This window comes from Galeopterus variegatus, unplaced genomic scaffold (genome assembly GCF_000696425.1).
Source record: "Galeopterus variegatus unplaced genomic scaffold, G_variegatus-3.0.2 Scaffold151, whole genome shotgun sequence".
NCBI classification, from domain to species: domain Eukaryota; kingdom Metazoa; phylum Chordata; class Mammalia; order Dermoptera; family Cynocephalidae; genus Galeopterus; species Galeopterus variegatus.
This window is the reverse complement of record NW_007726262.1, coordinates 603,271-625,554: the sequence shown is the minus strand read 5'-3', so window position 1 is coordinate 625,554 and position 22,284 is coordinate 603,271. Positions and strand designations below refer to the sequence as shown.

Sequence of the window (22,284 nt, the reverse complement as noted above, 5' to 3'; positions counted from 1 at the left end):
GGCGGGGGGGGGGTGCCGAGGTGGGGAACATGAGCAGCCGGGGTGGGGAGCGGGTAGAGGGGTGCGTGGGCTGCAGGAGCCCCTCGTACCTGTGGGCTGTGGTATCTGGGTACCTGTGCCACCCAGGCGCCTACTCTCTCCAGCATTTTACTACTCTTGATTGAGTGCCTACTTGGTGCCAGGCCTCGTGCTCTGTACTTCACACACAGTAATCGACTCGAGTCTCCCGAAGACCCCCTCAGGTCAGAAGAAGAAGGCATGAGGAAACAAACGCTAGGAGGCTCTCTGCCCACAGGCTTGGCTCTCTCACTTGGATGTCACTCTCCTGCCCGGGTCTCTTGCTCTACACACACTCATACCATCCGCATCCACACCCTTTATCCTCATCTGTCGCAAGCTCAGTCCCGGTCACTATCTCTCACTACACCTTGTATTTCCACTTGGCCCAGTTGCTGGTTTACCCTTGTTTGATTACTGTATTAATGACGAACTTATTATCCACCTTACATATTCCTTTTTGTAAACTGTCTCACCCCCATAAGGGCAGGTTTTTTTTTTTTTTTTTTTTTTTTTTTTTTTTTTTTTTTTATCTCGTTCATTAACGGTTGTGTCACCAGTGCCTAGAACAGTATGGTGGACATAGTAAGTGCAAGCTCCATGCAGGCAGCAACCATGGTTTCTAAACACCTTTCTACCAGAAGTGCCTGGCACCTAGGTAGGCATTCAATACATATTGGTTGACTGAGTGAATGAATGTACTGCTCACTTCATCTTTACCCTTTTATTCACCCTGACCTCATCACCCCAATTTGTTGGGTAAAATTTGAATTTCCTAGGATTCCCACTTCCAAGCTTCTTCCTTCTACTCATCCCCTTGATGCCTCACTCCCTCCCCTCATCTCTCCAGTCATGTTTTTGCTCTAACTATTACTTCTTCTTATTATCTACTACTTCCTAGAAAGCCCCTTAACCTCCAGGTTGGCTTGGAACATTCTCAAGCAGCATGTCTTTGTAGGCAAGAGAATCCAGCCTAAGCCACATCGGATCCAAACAGCTTTCCACAAATCACTTAGGACCCTGTTTTTCGGTTTTATGTTTTTTTCCTTGAGGAGAGCCAAGAATTCTGCACCACCACTTATATTGAGATCTTGGTTTTTGTTCATAATTTTTTCAACAAATATTTATGAGGTGTCATTTATGTTTTAGAAACTGTGCTAGATGTTGGGACCTGATGGGCAAAGTCTGAGCCCTCCAAGGGGTGCGTAACACAAAAGAGAAAAATCATGGGAGGTGATGAAAACTGCTCTGGTTTGGACCTACTTGTTTGTAACCAAAATAACTAAGAGAATAAAACAGGGTCCACATTCTTCAGCTTATTATAACAAGCGTTAGCATAGGAATCGTTTGATAATAGTGGGTGTTGCCCAGTCACATTTATTCTCTTGTCTGGCTATTACAAATGACCCTGTTTGGTGGGAATGTAAGTCAGGAATTCTTTTGCAGAAGGCAGAAGCTGGAACCAAGGTTTAAGAAAGGTCAGTTGACTTGCCTAAATGTGACACTGCCAGAAGAGCACTCCCTGCCCTGTTCTTACTTGGAAAGGCATGATTTAAATGCTAAAAACCTCTTCACTGGAAGATTCTTCAGGGCAGAAGTTCTTTTCAAACCCTCAGGGCCGTGGTTTTCAGAATGCTTCTCAAAGAGAAATACCAGAGACTTTCCTGAATCAGAACCATTGGAATGTATTATAAAAATGCCCATTCTTGATGCCCACCTCTGACTTATCCAGGTAGAGTCCCCGTGGGTCCTGGGAATCTGCATTCTAAAACAAACCTCTAGGGTGATTCTTCAGCATGTAAAAGCTTAAGAACTACTAGAAGAGCTGGGGTAGAAAACCTCAGCTTTAGGGCCGGCCCGGTGGCGCACTGCTATAGTGTTCACCCTGACCTCATCACCCCAATTTGTTGGGTAAAATTTGAATTTCCTAGGATTCCCACTTCCAAGCTTCTTCCTTCTACTCATCCCCTTGATGCCTCACTCCCTCCCCTCATCTCTCCAGTCATGTTTGCAACACCGAGGGTTGCGATCCCGTGGCCGGTCCTGGTCCGGTACGGGCGCGACACTGAGGGTTGCGATTCGTTGCCGGGCACGAAAAAAAGACAAAAAGGAAAACAAACAAACAAACAAAAAAAACAAACAAAAAACCCCCCTCAGCTTTGACGCAGGGCTAATAGTTGCCTCTGGGATAGATTTCGTCAGAATCCTGAAGAGTAAGCCATTGTCCTTGAGCAGATGGGAAAGCGACGACTTCCCGGCCGGAACGATCTCTTTTTTGTGCAAGTATTTCTTGGAAATTGGGAGTTCCGCGGGGCAGGTGCTCGGCTCCTGGTGACTACTTGCAGTTCAAAGATCTTTTGGCACTTTCCCCCGACATCCTATTTGTCACTGTCGCTTTCCACCATGGAGCCAGGCATTTGATCCGCCGACCACGATGGGGCGCACGCGGCATGTGTTGACCGCTTATCCCTTCCTTCCCCGGTCCGCCTTCGCTCTGTAAAGAACAGTCCTTGGGAGTTCCTGCCTCTGGTCGCCAGCTGTTGCTCTCTTCTCGCGAGAACTGCTCCTACCGTCCGTGCCTCTCATAAACCCCCTCCCACGGCAGGTTCCATATTGGGTAAAGTCTCGGCTCGCGGAGAGTCCCGAGAGGTGTTCTCGCGAGACTACGGCGGGAGGCTCCTGTTTGCTGGCTCGGGAACTGAGACCACTGGAGTCTCAGCGGGTGCTGCAGCTGGAGTGGGATTCCCTGGCGCAGTCTGGAGTCGGCCTGGTCGGGAAGAGGGTGCAGGGAGACCGCGGCGGGCGCAGCCTAGAGCTCCGGAGCACCCTCTTGCCCTTAGCCGGGCGCGCCCCTGTCGCTGAGGGCGTCAAGCCGCTGGGACTGACAGGGGTCGCGCGCGCGGGAGTCTGCGGGGTCGCTGCAGCCGCACCTGCGCGGGCGGCCAGTGCGGGATCCCTGTCCGATTGGTAGGGCAACGAGGGCCCAGGAGCGGGTGCGGGTGCAGGCGGGGGCCCCGCAGGGCCACCTCCTAGCCCCGCGGCCGCCGCTGGAAGATGTCTCAGGAGAGGCCCACGTTCTACCGGCAGGAGCTGAACAAGACAATCTGGGAGGTGCCCGAGCGTTACCAGAACCTGTCCCCGGTGGGCTCCGGCGCCTATGGCTCCGTGTGGTGAGTGTCGCCGGGCCTGGGGCTGCGGTAGGCAGGGTGGTCCCTCATGCCCGAGGGCCAGGCCTGCCCCCACGGCTCAGCGATGCGCCAAGCGGCAGGAATTTTCCTCGGGGGAGGGCATTGCTTACCCTACGAGCCCTGCCTGTCCTGCACCCTTCTCCCTGCACACCCAGGTATGTGATGAGCCTTGTGCAGGACGCCGGTCTGCTGTGGGTTGTGGGTGGTGGTGCTGGAGCTCGTTCCTGGCTCGCACCCTGCGCGTCCTCTTCTCGGAGGGTTGCAGCTCCCGGGGCAGACACAAGGGGAGGAGCGGCTCTCCTTAGGGGTCTCCCTGCTGGTGTCGAGCAGAAGGACCCTCTCTCGGGGTGCACCCACCCCCGGGACGCCGGAGCCTGCCGTCTGAGCAGACAAGCCGGAGGAGCTGCTGGGAGAAGCAGAGGGGCAAAACCCGACCGGGAGACTGCAGTTATCTGAATAGAACTGATGAGGAGGGAGCTCTCTCCGGGCTTTTTTTTTTTTTTTTTTTTTTTTTTTTTTTTTAACAAACGTCTGTCGAAATCCCGTTTGAGAAGTGTTCTTTTTGAATTCGCACTTTAACTAGCAGCGACCCATAGAGCTTCAAATGCCCAGTTTATCTCGGTGAGCATTGTGCCAGCTTGAGTGGTGTGTTTCCTATTCGGTTGAAAGCGTATTTCCTTTTCGTGGAGGGGGAGGGGGGAATGGTAGTGCCTGCGAGAACACTGCAGCTTGAGAAACTGGCGGCTTCACTGATTAGTCACATACCACTGCTCATTTAAGTATTCTTTGGCCAAAACAATTTTCTCATTTGGAGCAAGAGATTCAGATCTGTTGGGAGTCCTCAAGATCAAAAAGTTATTAGCACTACTGGCAGGTATCGTAAAATTTTTTAATTGAGATAATTCCAGCGAATATTGTGTTTTAAAAATTCCTCAGAGTTTTTAGGGAACTAACTTATCTACATTTATGGCCTGAGGTACACAGTGGTTTTCATGAGGCTATGGAACGTATATAGCAAAGGAAGGGCAGAGATACTTTTCAGCTTTATTTAATTTATATCGTGAGTGTTTAAAAGTAAATCGATACCATAAAATTTCCAGACCTGAATTATTCCCCTAACTTTTCTGTAACTTCCAAGGTTTTATACTCAGTATTTTAAGTTTACTGTGATTTGAGAGCTCCTGATGTGAAACTAAATATCGGATTTAATTGTTAGCTTTTTCTGTATTTTAGTAATTCATGTGCATGATCATTTGAAACGGGGCCTGTAAAATGTTTTTAAGTTTTGGAACTAATTCCAAGCTTTTGGTTGTGTTAATCTTTAAATATGACTCCTGTGTTTCTTAAAGTCACATCATGAATTTCCTGTTTGGTAGAATCTTCTGGGTAAGTGAGATTGTGCAACTGTGTCCAGCAACAGATCATATTGCATTTTCTAGTTCAAGCTGCTTAAGTTATGCTGCAGATGGCCCATGCCTGACATCTTTCTCTCATTTTTGCTTAATGGCAGTTTACATTTTAAAGGAATTTGCAGCATTTTACATTCACTATATATATTTGTTGTTAATTTGCTAATTTTCAAAGATGTATTTGGATCATTGCTCCTTTAATATTGAATAGCTCATTAATATACCTCCATTTGTCATTTTGGAATTGACACATTAATTTTCGTAGTATCAGGTTTTAGCTTACAATGGTATTTAAGTTTTAATGGAGTGATACAGCAGAATAACTCAACTATTGGGAATTTAGGTGAACTTGAATAGAACTGCTTGCAAGTTTTCCCTGCTATTTGTGTGACTAACTCTGCACTCCAACAGAAGATCCAGATTTATAGTAAAGTGCCATTAAATTGAACTCCACATTTCTTTAACACTATGCTTTTCTGTGGTATAGAAGCCAGCAGTATCTGACACTTGAAAGTGCTTTTGTTAAAACAGATTTTTAAAAATAGATAATACATTAACATTGTATAAAATTCAAAGGGTATAAAAGGGTATTCAGTGAAAAGTCTCTTTTCCCTTCTGTTCTCCAGCCACACTATTCCCTTCTTCAGAGACAACCACTGTTACATGTCTTGTGTGTCTTTCCAGGGAGCCAGAAGTTATTTTGTTTGTGTTTGTTTTTTAGTAGTATGTCCACTAAAGGGGTTTGAGATGTAACCTATCTGTTGGTAGAGGAAAATACAACTTAAATTATATAACAATTGACTCTAAACAAATGTAATTGATTTTGGAATGAAAATACCAGAATTTAGATTTATGAGTGTTACGTCATTCAGAGTAGTTGTTTAAAGTTGTTCTTTCAGTAAGCAACTTTTCAGGTGTGGCAGAAAACAGTTTTTGGAACTTCTTAGAGTCCACTTTGGAGCCTTTGTTACTTTTCTCCGTCTTCATCCTTTGAGTGCAGATTTGTTTTTAGGAAATAACAAAGTCAAACTGAATCCAAATAACTTAGGGAATTTGGTCTCAATGTTTGTTGAAAAAGATTAGGCAATCAGGTTGGTGATTCTGTTTTAGGTCAGATAGGAGTTATAACTATAAAGCAGTGACACAGAATTTTTTGTGTGTGACTTGTAGAACTGGACCTGAAGTCTGTTCCAAAAAAGAATCTGAATTTTATGAGTATTTTAAGGAATGCAGTATCACTGAAATATGTGCCAGTTTCCTAATTGCTCTGAAATGTGGCACACATTGATGTGTAACTTTTTAAAAAAAGTTTTATTTTAACCTTATTTTTATTATTTTAATTTGTACAAAGTATATAGTAAAAAAGCACATAGCTTGTGCGATAACCAGCTATGAATCAAAGATCAAGGAAAAAGAATAGAAATTTGAAAATTGATAAGATTTTACAAATATGCCTTTTCTTTTTCAAGGGTAAGGGAACTAAACTAAGTCTTGCAGTTTTAAGGAACTTTGTGTATTGTCAGTGAGGGGAAATGAAGCAAAATCGTTTAAGAATATGTTGTTGCAAAGCATTGATTTTGTGGTTTTGGGACAGAAGAGAATCTTGTGGTGAGTTTAAGGAAATATAAACAGGAACTTAAGTGCTTTTCTTCTAGGGTATGGTTTTTCCAGTCCCTTGGTGTTGATTAGGGGAGGTGGGGCAATGGTAACCATAAAATAGGAGGTCAGAGTTGAGAATCACTCTTGGATCATATTCAACCGTTCATTGAATACCAACTATGGGTCAGATAGCAAGCTGGGTTCTTAAGATAGAGTGCTGAACAAGACAGAACAAGACAGGTCATTCCCTTATAGAGCTTATAGGCTAGTGGGCTTAACAGCTACGAGGGTACTTCAAAAAGTTTGTGGAAAAATAGAATTAAAAGATAATATAGACCTTTCCACAAACTTTTTGAAGTACCCTTGTACATTTTATGGATTGCTTACTATGTTCTAGGCATTGTGCTGTGCACTTTGTATTTATCATCAGCATATAAAGTATGTAACAAAACTTTTACTAAAAGAAAAAGAGGATGGCCAATTTTATTAAGAAATCAAATCCAGCTTCCTAAATGCTTTGTGGAACAAGACTGTTCCAATAAATATAATAAAAATAAATAAAGCTAAATTTTTTTAGTATTAATGGCCATTCACCATTTAATTTTTTTTTTTTTTTAGAATGAGCCAGGACCCAAATAAATAAAAATACATCATTGTTTAGTACGCAAAGATGACTTTCTTTTTTCTTTTTCTTTTTTTTTCCTTTTTGTCTTTTTTCGTGTCTGGCAACGGATCGCAACCCTCAGTGTCGCGCCCGTACCGGGCTGGGACCGGCAACGGGATCGCAACCCTCGGTGCTGCGCCCGCACCTCGCTCAGCCAGTGAGCGGGAACCGGTCTGTATGTGGGATCCGAACCCTCGGCGGGAGCGCCACCGCGCTCCCAAGTGGCGCACTGTAGCAGTGCGCCACCGGGCCGGCCCCAAAGACGACTTTCTTGACTCCTGATCAGTGAGAAGGGCATGCCCTTTACTTTTCTAGTGGAGATAGTAGGTCCATGGTGATCTTTCCTTGCATGTCCTTTTCTTTTTAACCCAAAGCAAGGTAGTTGGCTGAATGTTACCAGTGCCAGTCAATAAGAAATATTTAAATATAATTAATGGCAAATATTTGTATTATTGATGTATAAAGACTGTTTTAAGAAAGAGTTCAGTCAAGTTGGTTATAGAGTTATATTTTATTTATTGATTTCCATTTTTCGACTGATAGTTTCCACTGGCTCCCATTTAAAATGAGTATCCTGGACCTCCAGCTTTCCAATCTTGCCATTTTAATTTCTTGATATTAAGGAATACTATGCTTTTGATTTCCCTCTAACTCAGCCTCAGATATGATCTGTGTTGACTTTGACTTTCATGGGCAACAGTGCAGATGGTGCTGAGCCCCTGAGGCTCAGGATTCAAAAGTGGAAGAATTCACTGGGCTAGATCACTCTCACTTTAGTATTAACTGACCTTTTAATGGGATTTTAACAGTTTATAAAGTATTTTCATTCAAAGCATTATCAGTCAGTCCTCAATAGCTCCATGAAGACTTTATTATTAACCCAGTTTTATAGGTGAAGTGCTGGACTCATTCATTGAAGGAAAGGGATACTTGTTAGTGCTTCCTTGTTTTCGGTTCTGAGGTCTCTATGCTTTAGTTGTCTCCTTACTTGTAGAAGTGGGCTGCTAAAGTTGTGTTGTGGCTCCTTTTGTTGTGCAGTTTGCCTCCTTTCCTGAAGAAAGGGGTTGCTGAGTCATTTGCGATAGAGCTGTGTCTGTAATCCCGTCAGTATCATTGTGCAGCTAATCTGAGGAGTAATGACTTCACCCATTAAAGTTACATCTTTCCTCAGAATTGATAAACCAGAAATGAACTCATTGTCCAGATTAAAATTATTAGGCATTGTGAGTACTTAATTCCCAAAATTATGAGTCCTGTTGGTTCCAAATTCTTCAGTGTGCGTTCATATAAAGTTGGGACACTCTGTACATGTTTGCATTATATAAGCATAGGATATACAGTCATGCACTACATAATGATGTTTTGATCAATGACTGACCGCATATACAACAGTGGTCAGAGCAATAGGCTATACCATATAGCCCAGGTGTACATCTAGGTTTGTGTAGTACACTCTATGATGTTCAGCCAACAACAAAATCACCTAACAACATGTTTCTCTGAACATATTCCCATCGTTAAGGGACGAGTGACTGAATTTAGAGATAACTGCCTCTCCAGGCCTTTGAAAATACATTAGAGTTTTGCTCTTTACTGTGAAATTTGGTATAAAGCTGATGCGTTCCTATCCACTTTATGGTTGCTGTGTACTTGGAAGTCATGCATGTGTTTCTTCAGGACAAAAACCTTTTTAAACTTGAAATTTTTTTGTAAAAGAAACCTTCAGTATTATAAATAGTTTGTCTTTGCACAGTGCTTCTTTAAATTAAGTACATATGTGTTAAAGATTTATAAGATTAATCAGCTTTCCAATGTTCAGGCCTTTTAAGAATTTATTCTGAAGAAGAAGAAGATGGTGGTCTGTAATTTCTGCACTTGCTAAATAGGTCCTGCGTTCTGGGCACGTTTGGCTCCTGGGCTGAATGTTGGGGAGGAAGAGGTCTAGGAGAGTGAGAAGTCTAGGGTGATCCCTAAGTTTTGATGTTTGGCAGATGGATAGATTTTAGTGCCTTTTCTGAGCTCTGGAGTGCTCTAATAGGGTACAGGATTGTGGAGGGGAAGCAGGAAGAAGATGGGTTTATACTAATCTCCGTAAAGACAGTACTCTGTATATTATACTTATACCTAGAGCACCTACCATGTACATGTTGCTCTTTAGGTGCAGGATATGGAATATGAAGAAAACAGACAAAAATTTCTGCTAAGAAGCTATATTTTAAGGGGGATGGCAGTGGAAGTAGGCAATATGTCAGATAATAAGTGCTGTGGAGAAAATGAAACATGGAAAGGAGAGTGCTGGGATGGATGTGTTGTAATTTTAAACATGGTGGGCAAGGTAGACCTCAATGATAAAGTGACAATTGAGCAAAAACCTGAAGGAGGTGTAATGGAGGACACTGGTTGCACATGGGTGAGGTAGGGAAGTAAGAACATTCCAGACTGAGAGGTTAGCAAGTACAAAGGCCCTGAGGCAAAGGCCCTGTACTCCAGAATACCTAGGAGACCAGTATGGCTAGAGCTGAATGAACCAGGGGCGAAATATTAAGTAAGGGGGGCAGGGCAGGTTGAGGGGCTGCAGACAGGCAGGGATCATCACATAGGGTTTTATTTGCCTTTTTGAGGATTGTGACTTTTACTCTGAGAGGAAAAGCCAAGGACCAGAGGAGAGAGATGATCTAACTTATTTTTTAACAGATCTCTCTGCTCTGGGTCCCTATTTTTTCATTTCTGTTCCTTACCCATTAGAGGCACTATTTGTGGTTCAGGATAGAATGGGGGAGTGAGATGAATTTGTGCCGAGCCCTGACCCATGCCTACAACTATTATTCCAGCAGGCCCAGAGTGCCAGAGCCAGTATTTTTGTTGAGCCCTAGAAATTCAGGGTATTCCAGTCCAGCTCTTTAAATAACATGGACTTACTTCACTTTTTCAGGTTTTTGTTGCCAAAAGTAAGGGAGCAAAGAATAGCTCTAGATTTTAGCTGAAAAAGGAAGATTAACCTGCTGGCAGATTGTTTTCTAACTTTTTTAGCTTCTAGGGGTTTTCTTACTATTGGGTCATATTTTAAAAGTGATTTTTAGCTTCCTTCAACATTTGAGCATTTAAGATCTCATCTATTTTCTGTTTTATTTGGCTCTGTGTCTGCTTTACATTCCCCTGCCGTTCCCCTGTTATAATAATTTTAGTAGAGGTCGGAGTGTTGTTACCTGTCACTGACGTCTAGGCTGTGAGGCCTCAACGACTGGACTTCTCTGTTAACATGAATAAATCTTACAGATTGAAAGAATCTACAGGTATGTAACCTTATAAAAACCCATAGTATTTATTGTCCTTCCTGCCTTTACAGATATAAGTTCCTCTCTTTTATCAGCGCTATCCCCCTTTTACTGCTCTATCATCTGGTTACAGAAAATAAGTTTTCCTGCAAACACAGATTCCCATGGCAACATAACAAAAAGGTAATAGAACAAATGTTTATTTTGTCTGGACCTGCTGTCTAAGTAACAATGAACATGTTAGCTCCTGTTACTTTGAATAATGTGGTTACAGATTTTCTTGTTTTTCTCAAAACCTTCTCCTCTTAGGCCTTGGTGATATTGTCACTGTACCTGTCTGTGACATGAAGGAAGGTATGTAAATATGTATGCCTTACTGTCAGCCTACCTGAAAGCATGCATTAATTGCATTTCCAAGTGTATGATCTACAGTGTAGACATCACATGGCACTTAACTGTGCAAAAAAAAAAAAAAAAAAAGGCATACCAGTTGTCCCCTTTGTTTTCTTAAATTCATTAATTTGATATTGCTAGTACACTGTACTAGGTGTTATGTTTATAAAGATTAAAAAAGCAAGGAAGCACAAAGTTGTTCCTGCTTTTGAAAATATCAGTCTAGTTTCTTCATAGCTTGCCTTGGAAGTCCTCCGTAGTTTTTCTTTTCTGCATTCTTTCAGCTTATGTTGTCATGTAAATCTGTCTTTCTGTTTCTAATCCTTTTCTTGAGATCTTTTTAGATTCTTCTGTGTCTCTCTCAAATTTAGTGACATACTGGTCACTTTTTACATTTAGGCAACTTTATGTAAGGATATGTGTTGGAAATCTGTGTCAGAGAAGCCTTTCCATCTGATGATTCAGATCTAGAAAGTGATGGCATCAGCATGTGCCCACAAGAGGTCAAAACTTCTTCTTTTGATCTGCCAAGGGCTCAGGCAGGCTGCTTTAGGAGAAGGAAGGGACTGTAAGGGTAAGAGTCCTCTACATCCTCAGCCCATCCCTGTACTTCCACTTGGAGTAATGTCTCTTGCTGTGATAGTCTTCACACCTACAAATCATGTGCTCCTAATCATGCCCTTACTCTTTCCTGTGACACTCAGCTTCAGGTGTCTGGGTTATGCAAGTGTATATTGAACTCTTCCTTCGTATATTTCCTCATCCCCGAAGTAGGCCTAACTTATTCCCAAAAATAATTGCTATATTCTTAATATCCTCAATAGCTGTTTCTTTTTTCCTCCCATCAAATCCTTCACCAAGGGAGTTAGCTGGTTTGAACCTTCTTGAACTTAGGCTTTTGATAAATAGTTTCTATTTATATTTTCTTCTCTAGGCTATCAAATGCTGGTGAAAATTTTAGTTATCTTCCTTGCTCAGTATAATAAAATGACTTCTTAATGATCATAGTATTAAATTGAAGTGAAATATTGATGTTGGCATCTTATACCGTTTTTTTTTTTACTTTGCTAACTTTTTAATTTATTGAAACATAATTGATTGTACATGCTGTGGGACACAGAATTGTGTATCAATACCTATGTGCAATACGTGATGCTGAAATTAGGATAATTAGTATATTCAGTATTATACAGTGTTATCATTTTTTGTGGCCCTTTATCGATTCCTCCCTTATTCCACTCCACCGCCTCCATTCCCAAGTCTGGTAACTTCAGTTATGTTCTTTCCATTCAAAGGTTCAACTTAATGTTGTGATTGTTGTATCTTTATTTTTTACTTATTTGGTTTTTTCTTTTTTTACTATGTTGATGTACTTCTGATGTCATTCCCTCATTTGACATTATAAGTTTGGCTTGCCTCATTTTCCCATTCCTAGTTTAGCGTTCTATGTGCGTTAGGCTTTGAATGATGTGCTTTGAGATTAGCTATTTCAATATTAAATGATACTGATACTAGAGCAAAAGGAAAAAAATTAGCAAATTAAGAGAACAGGCAGCAAGTACTAGGAGCAGCTGTCCAACTGTGTTTACATTCTCAAATATAGAATAACCTAGGGCTATTCAACCTATTGACATTTTGGGCAGGATAATATTTTGTTGTGGGAGACTGACTTGTGCATTGTATGTTTCGCAGCATCCCTGTGTCCTACTCACTAGATACCAGTAGCAATTCCCAGTTTTGATGACCAAAAATGTTTACAGACATTAACACATTGAGGGGGGTGGGTGGCAAAAATTACCCTCGGTTGAGAACTACTTATGTAACCCTATATATTTGGAGTGATTGGACCTGAGTGAAAACTAGATAGGATACCTTGAACCTTCCACCTGCAAAAAGATAGAAATGCTATACTTTCTGCTTTATTAGTTGGGGCCTCTCTAAATGTGATTTTCATTATTTCCAGGAGAGTAGCAGTATTCCTAATGGTCAAGGTCCTAGATGTAACCTGGTAAGCTTAATGGATAGGTGAACTTGCATAGCATGTTTGCGAGAGGCCAGGAATATCACTAGCGTAATTGAGAAACAACTAATGATAGTGAGGGAGATCTGATTTTCATGAATAATTGTTTTTTTGCCATTTTCATGGCCCAACTTAGGATATTTTGAGTGTTTCTGGATAGAAAACCCATTTTAGGATATTAGCATAAAGTCCAAGTTGGTAGGTAATATTTTCCTTAGTCTCTCTTCTGTATTCTTTTCTATGTCCATTCTCTCCTATCTTTTTTCAGTATCTTTTTTCAAACTCCTAGAAATATAATGCTGTTAATAACTACAAAGAGCTGCAAATAAACTGAGGAGCAAGAAGTAGTATATTGTGAATTCATTTTCTCTACATTTTTGAAGGGTTTGCATCTGGGAAGACTTAGCTTAGTTTTTAAAATGTAAGACAATATCAGACTAAACTTTTGAGCAATCTTGTGGATCTTAGGTAGAAGTAACTCAGGAAGATCAGCCTTATTTGATTCAGAATGTGTCATCTAGGCACATTCTGGTACCTTATAAGATAAAATGCAGTTTCCTGAATTATCCGTGGTAGTGCTTTAATGACTTTGAGGTTGTGGGGCAGTAACTAATTTTAGTGTCACCATATGCAAATTTTAATATTTAATGTTTTGCTTTCTTTTTAACACTTCCTTAAAGTACTCTGCTGTTCTGATTTTTCTTTGTATTTCTCTGATTCTCTTATTTCATCCTTTTGGTCAGTTTTTTCTTTTTCTTTTCTTTCTGCCACATGATCTATTCTTAAATTCTCTTTTCTCATTCTATGCATCTTCCTTTTGAATTGGATACAGTCTCAACAATGGCCTTGTTCATATACTGTACTTCTAGACCTCATCTCAAGAATGTCTAACTCTTTGGATTCATGCTTTTCCCTTGATTACTTTTCTGCACACTTCTTGAGTATGCTCTCAGACATGCAGCACTAACTTCCTTTGGAATAGATTCATGTTACATACTTGAATGGTTCAGCCTCAGATATGTGGAGCTGCTATTTGAAGGAAACTTACCATTAGCACTGATGAATGACAGTGGTTATGAAAATTACAGTCAGAATGAGCCAATTTATCTGAAGATTTCTATAACTCTAGGTATTAAGGCGACATAATTTGAAAGTTTGAAATGTGTGTATATGTATTTATGGTTATGGTTTAGATTTACTGTATTGAAGGAAATTTATCAATCATCCATCAGTGTTGAATGCCCACCAGTGTGTGAAAGAAATAGTCATAAAATATTAGTGAACTGTATAAGTAAGAAGGTATTGATGTATATAGAGAAGTGGGGGCATTGTGAGTTACAATGGTTAGAATAGTTTCGTGGAAGAGGAAGGATTTGAAGATTATTTTGAAAGACGAATAGTATTTGGAGAGGAGGAAAAGGAACATTTTTAGATAACAAGAGAAAACATAAACTAAGAGAATAAATATGAAAGGGACTGGCCTTATAGGAGGAACATTTCAGGTAGGATGAACCCAATTGTAGTTCTCATTCTGGTTGTGCTTCAGAATCACTTATGGAACTTTTAAACATACGGATGCTTGGATATATTACACCAGAAATTAAAAATTAGGTCTGGAGTGGGACTCGGGCAACGGCATTTTTAAAAAGTCTACAAATGGTTCTGATTTATAGAACTACGTTAGGCTGTAGAGAGCGGTTATAGTTTCTTGAGTTGTGAAGTAGCAAGGAAGATTGTTTTAAAATTGGTCTGGCTGGAGTGTGCAGAATAGATTGGAGGAAGCAAATGTCACTTTGTAAAAGTCTTTAGTAATTTGTTTATGTGCGCCTCTGTTCATTCTGACTTCTCAACTAGATTTCTCAATTTCTTGAGGTCAGGAATTATCTACTTTTTGATATGTTTTCATTATTCTTGCATTGTGTACTAGACACTTGTCTAGATTCTGAGGATAAAAAGATAAATAAATCATAGCTTCCATACTCTCTCATATTTAAAATGGGAAACAAATACATAAAGGAATAATTATTTTCAGTTCATTGTCTAAAGTATTGACTATATATGTTGCCGATTGTAGTAGTTCTTAGGTCTTATCTAATAATTACTGGAAAAATGTGCATTTTAACTTGTAGAAACTATATTTTAGTTACCCATAGATTGACAACAGATGGTCAAGAATTTGGACTCTCAATTATACTTTAATAATTTGCCCTATTTTACTTTTATTTCAGAGGTACACTCAACCTCAAGTTTGAGAGTAAGAGATCTAAAAATATATATATTGAGTTTACTTTGTGATAAACCTCATGCTGGAAACTGCAGATACAGAATCGACCATGGAATTATTTTATAACAGTACATTCAGACTTGGAATGTTTAAAACTACCTGCCTTTTATAGTTTATAAGTACTTTCATATAATTATCTTATTTGAGCCTCAAAACAGCATTGTGTTAGGGGCTGGTGATACCCCCATTTTTTTTTTTCCTTTTTGTCTTTTTTCGTGTCCGGCAACAGATTGCAACCCTCAGTGTCGCGCCCGTACTGGACCGGGACCGGCAACGGGATCGCAACCCCCGGTGCCACCCCCGGCGCCGCGCCCGCACCTCGCTCAGCCAGTGAGCGGGAACCGGTCTGTATGTGGGATCCGAACCCTCGGCGGGAGCGCCGCCTCACTCCCAAGCGGCGCACTGTAGCAGTGCGCTACCGGGCCGGCCCCCAATACCCCCATTTTTTTGATTTGGAAATAAGCTCAGAGAAGCTTTGGCCAAGATCACCTGTCAGGAAGTGCCAAAACTAGAACTTAAATATTTTAACTACTGGTTTAGTCTTCTCAATATCACACTACATAGGTTTGTGCTTAATAGGATTTGTCTAGATCACATTATCAAAATACTGCACATAGTATTAACTAGAATGCAAAAGTAGCTTTGTTGTGTGGAATTTCAGTGATTTTTTCTAGCGCAGCAAAAGATTCTTATCTAATATTCCCACAAGTAAGTGAGATATCTTGGAAATGATAGCATTTAGATAAAAGAATCAAGATGCTAAGTGTAATGGTTTTAAAATATGGTTACCAATTATTTGATACTCCTCCCTTGGAGATGTGAAACTTAATTCCCCTACCCTCCAGTGAGGACTGTACTTAGTGATTCCCTTCTCTATAGAATGTGGCAGACGTGATGGAGTGTGACTTTTGAGAGTAGGTCATAAAAGAAGTGTGCTTCCTGTCTTGCTCTTTCTCTGAGGTCACTTGCTGTAGAGCCGAGTTTCTCCACCTTGGCACTAATTGACATTTTAGGCCAGATAATTCTTTGTTGTGGGGAACTGTCCTATATGCATTGTAAGGTGTTTAGCAGCATCCTGGGCCTTTATCCACTAGATGCTACTAACACTCCCTCCCACACCCAAGTTGTGACAGCCCAGGATGTCTCAAGCATTGTCAGATGTCCCTTGGGGGACAAAATTGCCCTCTGTTTGGGAACCAGTGCTTTAGGGGAAGCCTGCTGCCATGTTGGGAAGACATCGAAGCAGCCCTATGAAGAGGCCACATGCAAGGATCTTAGGCCTCCTGCCAACTGCCTGAAGAGTGAACCATCTTGGAAGTGGATCCTCCAGCCTCAGTCAAGCATTCAGATGACTGTCGCCATGGCCATCATCTTGACTGCAACCTCATGAGAGACTATGAGTCAGAACCATCCAGCTAAACTGCTTCCAAATTCCTGACCCACAAAAACTGTGTGATAATAAATCTTGTTTAAGTCACCAAATTTTGGGATAATTTGTTATCCAGCAGGTAGATAACTAATACACTAAGTGTTACTTGAATACACACACACACACACACACACACACACTCTCTCTCTCTCTCTCTCTCTCTCTCTCACTCACATGAGATGGAGAGTTCCAGACTGAGAAAATAACAAATGTTGTGAACACACCCTAACACCTTATATACATATGTGGTCATGTTCATAGCATATATTTGTAGAGTGCCTTTCTGGATATGAAGCCTATAAACACTACTACTATAAAAGCCTTTTAATTGTAGCAGCAAGGCAAAATTGATTGATGGTAGTACTAAATAATTACAGTGCAGTATGTGATTAGTCTATTTAATATTTCAGATTTGCTTGAAAGGAGTTAAAAATTATTTAGTGGTAACTTCAAAAATTCAAACACACAAAATAGAGATGTACTCATGGTGATAAAATTCTAGTGAAGGCTGGCTGGTTAGTTCAGTTGATTAGACTGCAGCCTTACAACACCAAGGTCATGGGTTTGGATCCTCATACTGGCCAGCTGCCAAAAAAAAAAAAAAAAAAAAAAAAAATTCTAGTGAGGATTTGGAAAATAATTCCTTTTAAAAGAAAAAACAACCCATGTATAATATTTTTTCAGTCAATATGGGGTTGCGATCCGTTGCCGGACACGGAAAAAAAAAAAAAAAAAAAAAAAAAAAAAAAAATTCTAGTGAGGATTTGGAAAATAATTCCTTTTAAAAGAAAAAACAACCCATGTATAATATTTTTTCAGTCAATATGAGATAACCATTGCCCTGGATATAAAAATATATTACTTCACCTGGCAATCAAAGAAACATGTTAACTAATACTGCTGTAACTTTTAAAGCTTCAGTGACAAATATCTTATAAAATCATTGTATTTTCAACTGGAGCTTGCAGCAAATGAAGATTAATTGCATTTCATATTCAGTCACGAATGATTTTGGACTTTTAGGTTGCATATCTAAGTGAATTTCTATATTATTTGAATATTAGTTTTTATCAGTCTTAGTAAAAATTGAAGCAGTTGTGAAAAACTTTTTTTTTTTTTGCTTCAGTAGCTTAGAAGCTTTTGCTGCAGAAATTGAACCAAATCAGGAATGGCAAGTTTCTAGCATGGTGTTGCCATTCCCTGAGTCCCAGGTCCATGCTCATGTCCCTAATAAATCTTATCACAAATATTTTTTCCTATGTGAGATTTTCATGAAAATATTGAATTTGCCTAAAAGTTCTTGAACTGTTAATTCTGTAAAAGCAAGATAAGTGATCAATTGCTGTTGCTGTTTTTTCCATTCTGGACTACTTACCTATTGATAAGATTTGTTGAATGTCATTTAGATTTTAAGCCTCTTCAAGAGGAATTTTTAGAAACTGAAAAGTTAGGGATTGGTTGTAACAATTGTATTAATAACATCTGATATTCTTCCCACAGATGTGAAAGTTTTATTGTAAGAAACTAAGTTCTATTTAAAAATACTATATATAGTGCAAATAGTCAAATCATTTTGTGATTTTTAAAAAATCAGTGTTATGTAGGCGTTAAAACAGGATATTTGAAGGGCCAGTTGGTTCTCGGTTAGAGTGTGTTCTAACACCAAGGTCAAGGGTTCAGATCCCTTTACTAGCCAGCCACAAAAACAAACAAGGTATTTGAGAGTTAGTGAAGTATTAAAAGAAAGCTAACAGTGTTCCAAATTTGGAGGGTTTTGGGGGGGGTGGGGTTCGGCTGCTGGCTGGTACAGGATCTGAACTCTTGACCTTGGTGTTACCAGCACCGTGCTCTAATCAAATGAGCTAACCAGTCAGCCCTCAAATTTTGAGTTTTTAAAGTCAATCTTAAATCCCCTGCTACCCTGAAGAATATTTTTTGAGATTCCTAAATCAAAACTTGAGTTCCAGTTTTTACATAAAATTGCCTCTATTTTAATGACATTATTTCCTAAATGGAGAGGTGCAGCATTCACATTAGAACTATAGCAATACTTACACATTTATCTGAATTAAGAAGGAAGGAAAACTAGGCTTCTGTAATACAGTGGAATATGTGCAGAAAAATATTTTCACTATGATATGTATTGAAATTTTGGTCATGTGTTACAGGTTAAGTTCCAAGTTCTGATTTACTTAGGTATTTAGAAGGCAAATTTTGAAGGCTTTTATCAATAAACCTGAATTCAGTTTGAAAAAAGCCTGAAATTGTATGATCTGGAGAAGAGATGATATGTTTTTGCAAATTATGTCTCCTCATTTAGACATTTTAATGAACTTGATTTGTTAATGAGACTTTGCTAATTCAGTGTAACTACAGATTATAATATATGTAAATATTTCCATTAATTTCCAAAAATAAATAAAATAATGTTTGTCTTCTTAACAATCATTAGGGGTTCATTTTTGCTTATTAACATCATTTGGGGATTAGAGAAGTCATCTATTATCTTTGAAAGAAATTCTAAAACCACTTAATAATGATCCCCATTCAGAGACTTGCCAGGTGATTGGTCATTCTTCATTCTGTTGGGAACAACCGAAATGTTTTTTGAGGAAAATTCTGGTGCAATCATTTGTACTGTTGTGCTCTGTGGATGTGGGCACTTGTCCTGGTTAGGCAGCATCTCACCTTTCTTAAGAGGTTGCCTTCCTTCCTCTGCTCAGCCAACTATTAAAGTATATTGATCTACCCTTACATTGCAACATAGAAAATCTACAAGCCAGGTGCCATTCATGGAGCATAAATTACATACTCACTATTTCTCTGTATCTATCAAAAAGCTTGGTTGATCGCCCCAATCATCTTTGGAGGACTGTCTGAAGAATATGGAGCATATTATCTATTTTTCACAACACACTTAAGATTTCCTTTTGGATTAAGTCTGTCAGCAGCACACCAGCTATTTTGTACTCCCCCCCTCTTTGCTAATAATGAACTGTATTTTGGTTTTATGACAGCAGTCTATACTGATGGATGCTCTAAGAAGAGAACCATCTGAAACCCACTCTTATTTTTTCATAAAGATGTTGATTAGGACATTTTTATCACATTATATAGTGTCTACCTCGTGAACATGCACAGAAGAAACTTTTCTCTGGTTTTACTACAGGAGTAATTATCCCTCTCTTCAGTTCTCCTGAGGACTTGGTTTGTTTTTATAGTATGGCTCCTGTGACTCCTGCCCTAACTGGTTGTGTTCTCTTTGTAAAGGCTTTAGTGGGATCAGAGACAAATTTGTAGCCCATCTCTAATAATTGAGCTTTACCATGGACCAGGCTCTTTGCTAAGCCCACTATGAAGGTTGTCATATTTAATACTAACAAGCACCCTACAGATTAGATGTAGCCATTATCCTCATTTCATATATGAGGCTGAAAGAATTTAATTAACTTCCTCAAAATTATAGAGCTATTAAGTGGCAGAACTGGAATTAAAGTCCAGGTAGTCTAATTCCAAAGCCCCAGCCCTTATTTAACCACTCCGCTGGATGGTAAATAACTGTGATTATTGGGGTCTGCAGGGTATTGATTAATTCTAGCCTACCTTTTTCTGAATAGATAAAGGAGTCAAATAGAGATAAAAGTACTTTATTATTGGTACAGCTGGCATAGAGAGTGGCGTGGACAGGCAACTCAAGTGGGCTTCTTATTCCTTCCCCACTGAATTTAACTTGCATACTCAACCACAGGCAGATCAGCTAGAAAACTGCTTCCTCAGCAGGCTTACCAGTGGAGGAGAGGAGAAAGTGCTCAACCTGCAGATAGCAGGCAAACTCTGAGGTAGAAAGTTGAAGTTGGGTTACACAGGAGCACTGGCCATTTTGCCAATCTCACCACAGCCAGGTTGGAGAACCAAGTGTAGAGTTGAGTATAAATTTACTTGGTACTTCTGAGAGGGAAGACATTACTGCTACTTCCTTATGTGGGATAAGGAAGGATTTAATTAAGTTGCCGTGACAGAGTAACTACTTGGGACCTCTTAGATACATATCTAAGGGGGTGACTATTTAAGCCAGTACTTGAAAGGTAAGAATTTAGCCATGGGATGGGATGGGGATGGGGGTGGGGGAGAAGAGAATCCCAGGAACCAAAACAGCCTGTCTGAATAGTTTAAGGAACTGAAAGGAGCCAGCATGTTCAGAACATAGTGGCTGAGAGGAAAGGAAAGAGTAGACAGGAGTGGGATGGGTGGTCAGTGGTGATCAGATCACTTGGGTCTTGTAGGCCATGATAAGAAACCTGCATTTTATTTTATATGCCAAGGAAATTTGTTGAAGGACTTGAAGCAGGGGAGTGGTGTGATGTGATTTATATATATTTTTTGCTGGCCAGTACAGGGATTGAACCCCAGACCTTGGTGTTACCAGCACCATATTCTAACCAACTTAACTGGCCAGCTTTAATTTATAGTTTTAAAAGATTGTATTGGATGCTTGTGGAGAGTATATTAGAAGGAAGCAAAAGAGGACGCAGGGAGACCAGTATAAGAAGGCAGGCTGGTGATGAGGATGATGTGGACAAATATGGGAGTAGTGAAATGAAGAGAAGTTGACTTTGAGATGTATAGTTGTGTTGCTTAACAATGGGATACGGTTTGAGAAATGTGATGTTAGGTGATTTTGTTGTGCAATCATTGCAGAGTGTACTTACACAAACATAGATGGTATAGCCTACTACAAACTTATATGGATAGCCTTTTTGCTTCTAGGCTACAAACCTATACAGCATGTTACTGTACTGAATACTGTAAATAATTGTAATACAATGGTGTTTGTATATCTAAACATAGGAAAGGTACAGTAAAAATATGGTATAAAAGATAAAAAATAGTACACCTGTATAGGGGAATGGAGCTTGCAGGACTGGAAGTTGCTCTGGGTGAGTCAGTGAGTGAGTGGTGAGTCAATGCGAGGGCCTAGGACATTACTGTACACTACTGTAGACCTTAAAAACACTATACACTTAAGCTACACTACATTTATTTATTTATTTTTTAAATTCTTGTGCTACATTAGGATGGCTATGACATCCCTAGGCAATAAGAATTTTTCAATTCCATTGTAATCTTAGGGGACCCCCATCATACATGTGGCTGTCATTGATGGAAACGTCGTTATGTAGCGCATGACTGTATTTTGGAGGTGGAAACTGCAAGACTTGCTGATAGACTTGGATAGGGGCTAGGGGGCTGGAGGAAAAGGAAGAATCAAGGATGATACTCAAATTTCTTGCTTGAGCAACTGGATAGACAGTCTCTTTATTGAGATAACAGAGAAGGAGAGAAATAGTTCTGTATGTTCTGAACTTGCTAAGCTTATGTGTTTTTCATATGGAGATGTCAGGTGAGCAGTTGGGCTGAGAGATTTCAGTGAGAGACATAGATTTGGGAGTTTTCAACATAGATATGGCATTTAATTTAAAGTCATGGGTGTAGATGAGATTATCTAGAAGGAGAATGTGGGAGAGAGAAGAGGGCCCAGTACCATGTCCTAAAGAAATCCAACCTATAGAGCTTGAGTAGAGGAAGCACACCTAATGGAGACAGAAAAAGAGCTGCCAGAGAGATCATAGAAAACCAGCAGAAACATTGATATAGTCTCCAGGATGGAGAGTGTTTAGAGAAAGGGGACATGGTAATCATGTCAACTGCTAATCCAGAAAAGTGGCCCTTGGATTTGGTAACAGAGGTTATTAATGACCTTGAGAAGTATAGATTCAGTGCAATGGATTGAGGAATAAATGAGAGTTGAGGAAACAAGTCAGTTGTGTAGATCAATGCTTCTCGAACCTTAAGAGGTATATGAATCCCCTGGAGATTGTCAAAATGTAGATTCTACTTTAGGGCCCATTATTTTGCATTTCTTTTTTTTTTTTTTTTTTTTTTTTTTTTTTTTTTTTTTCCTTTTT

The 22,284-nt window shown here is 39.9% G+C and overlaps 1 protein-coding gene across 2 annotated transcripts in view; it reads left to right on the top strand.

Annotated features, from left to right (window-relative positions):
- The first annotated feature begins 2,636 nt into the window (after positions 1-2,636).
- MAPK14 (mitogen-activated protein kinase 14) overlaps positions 2,637-22,284 on the top strand; it is a 74,459-nt gene continuing 54,811 nt past the window's right edge. For both annotated transcript variants that reach the window (XM_008591959.1, XM_008591953.1), the window contains exon 1: positions 2,637-3,227. In XM_008591959.1, coding sequence (XP_008590181.1) covers positions 3,112-3,227 — 116 coding nt within the window. In that variant the 5' untranslated portion in view covers positions 2,637-3,111. The remainder of the gene's footprint in view (positions 3,228-22,284) is intronic.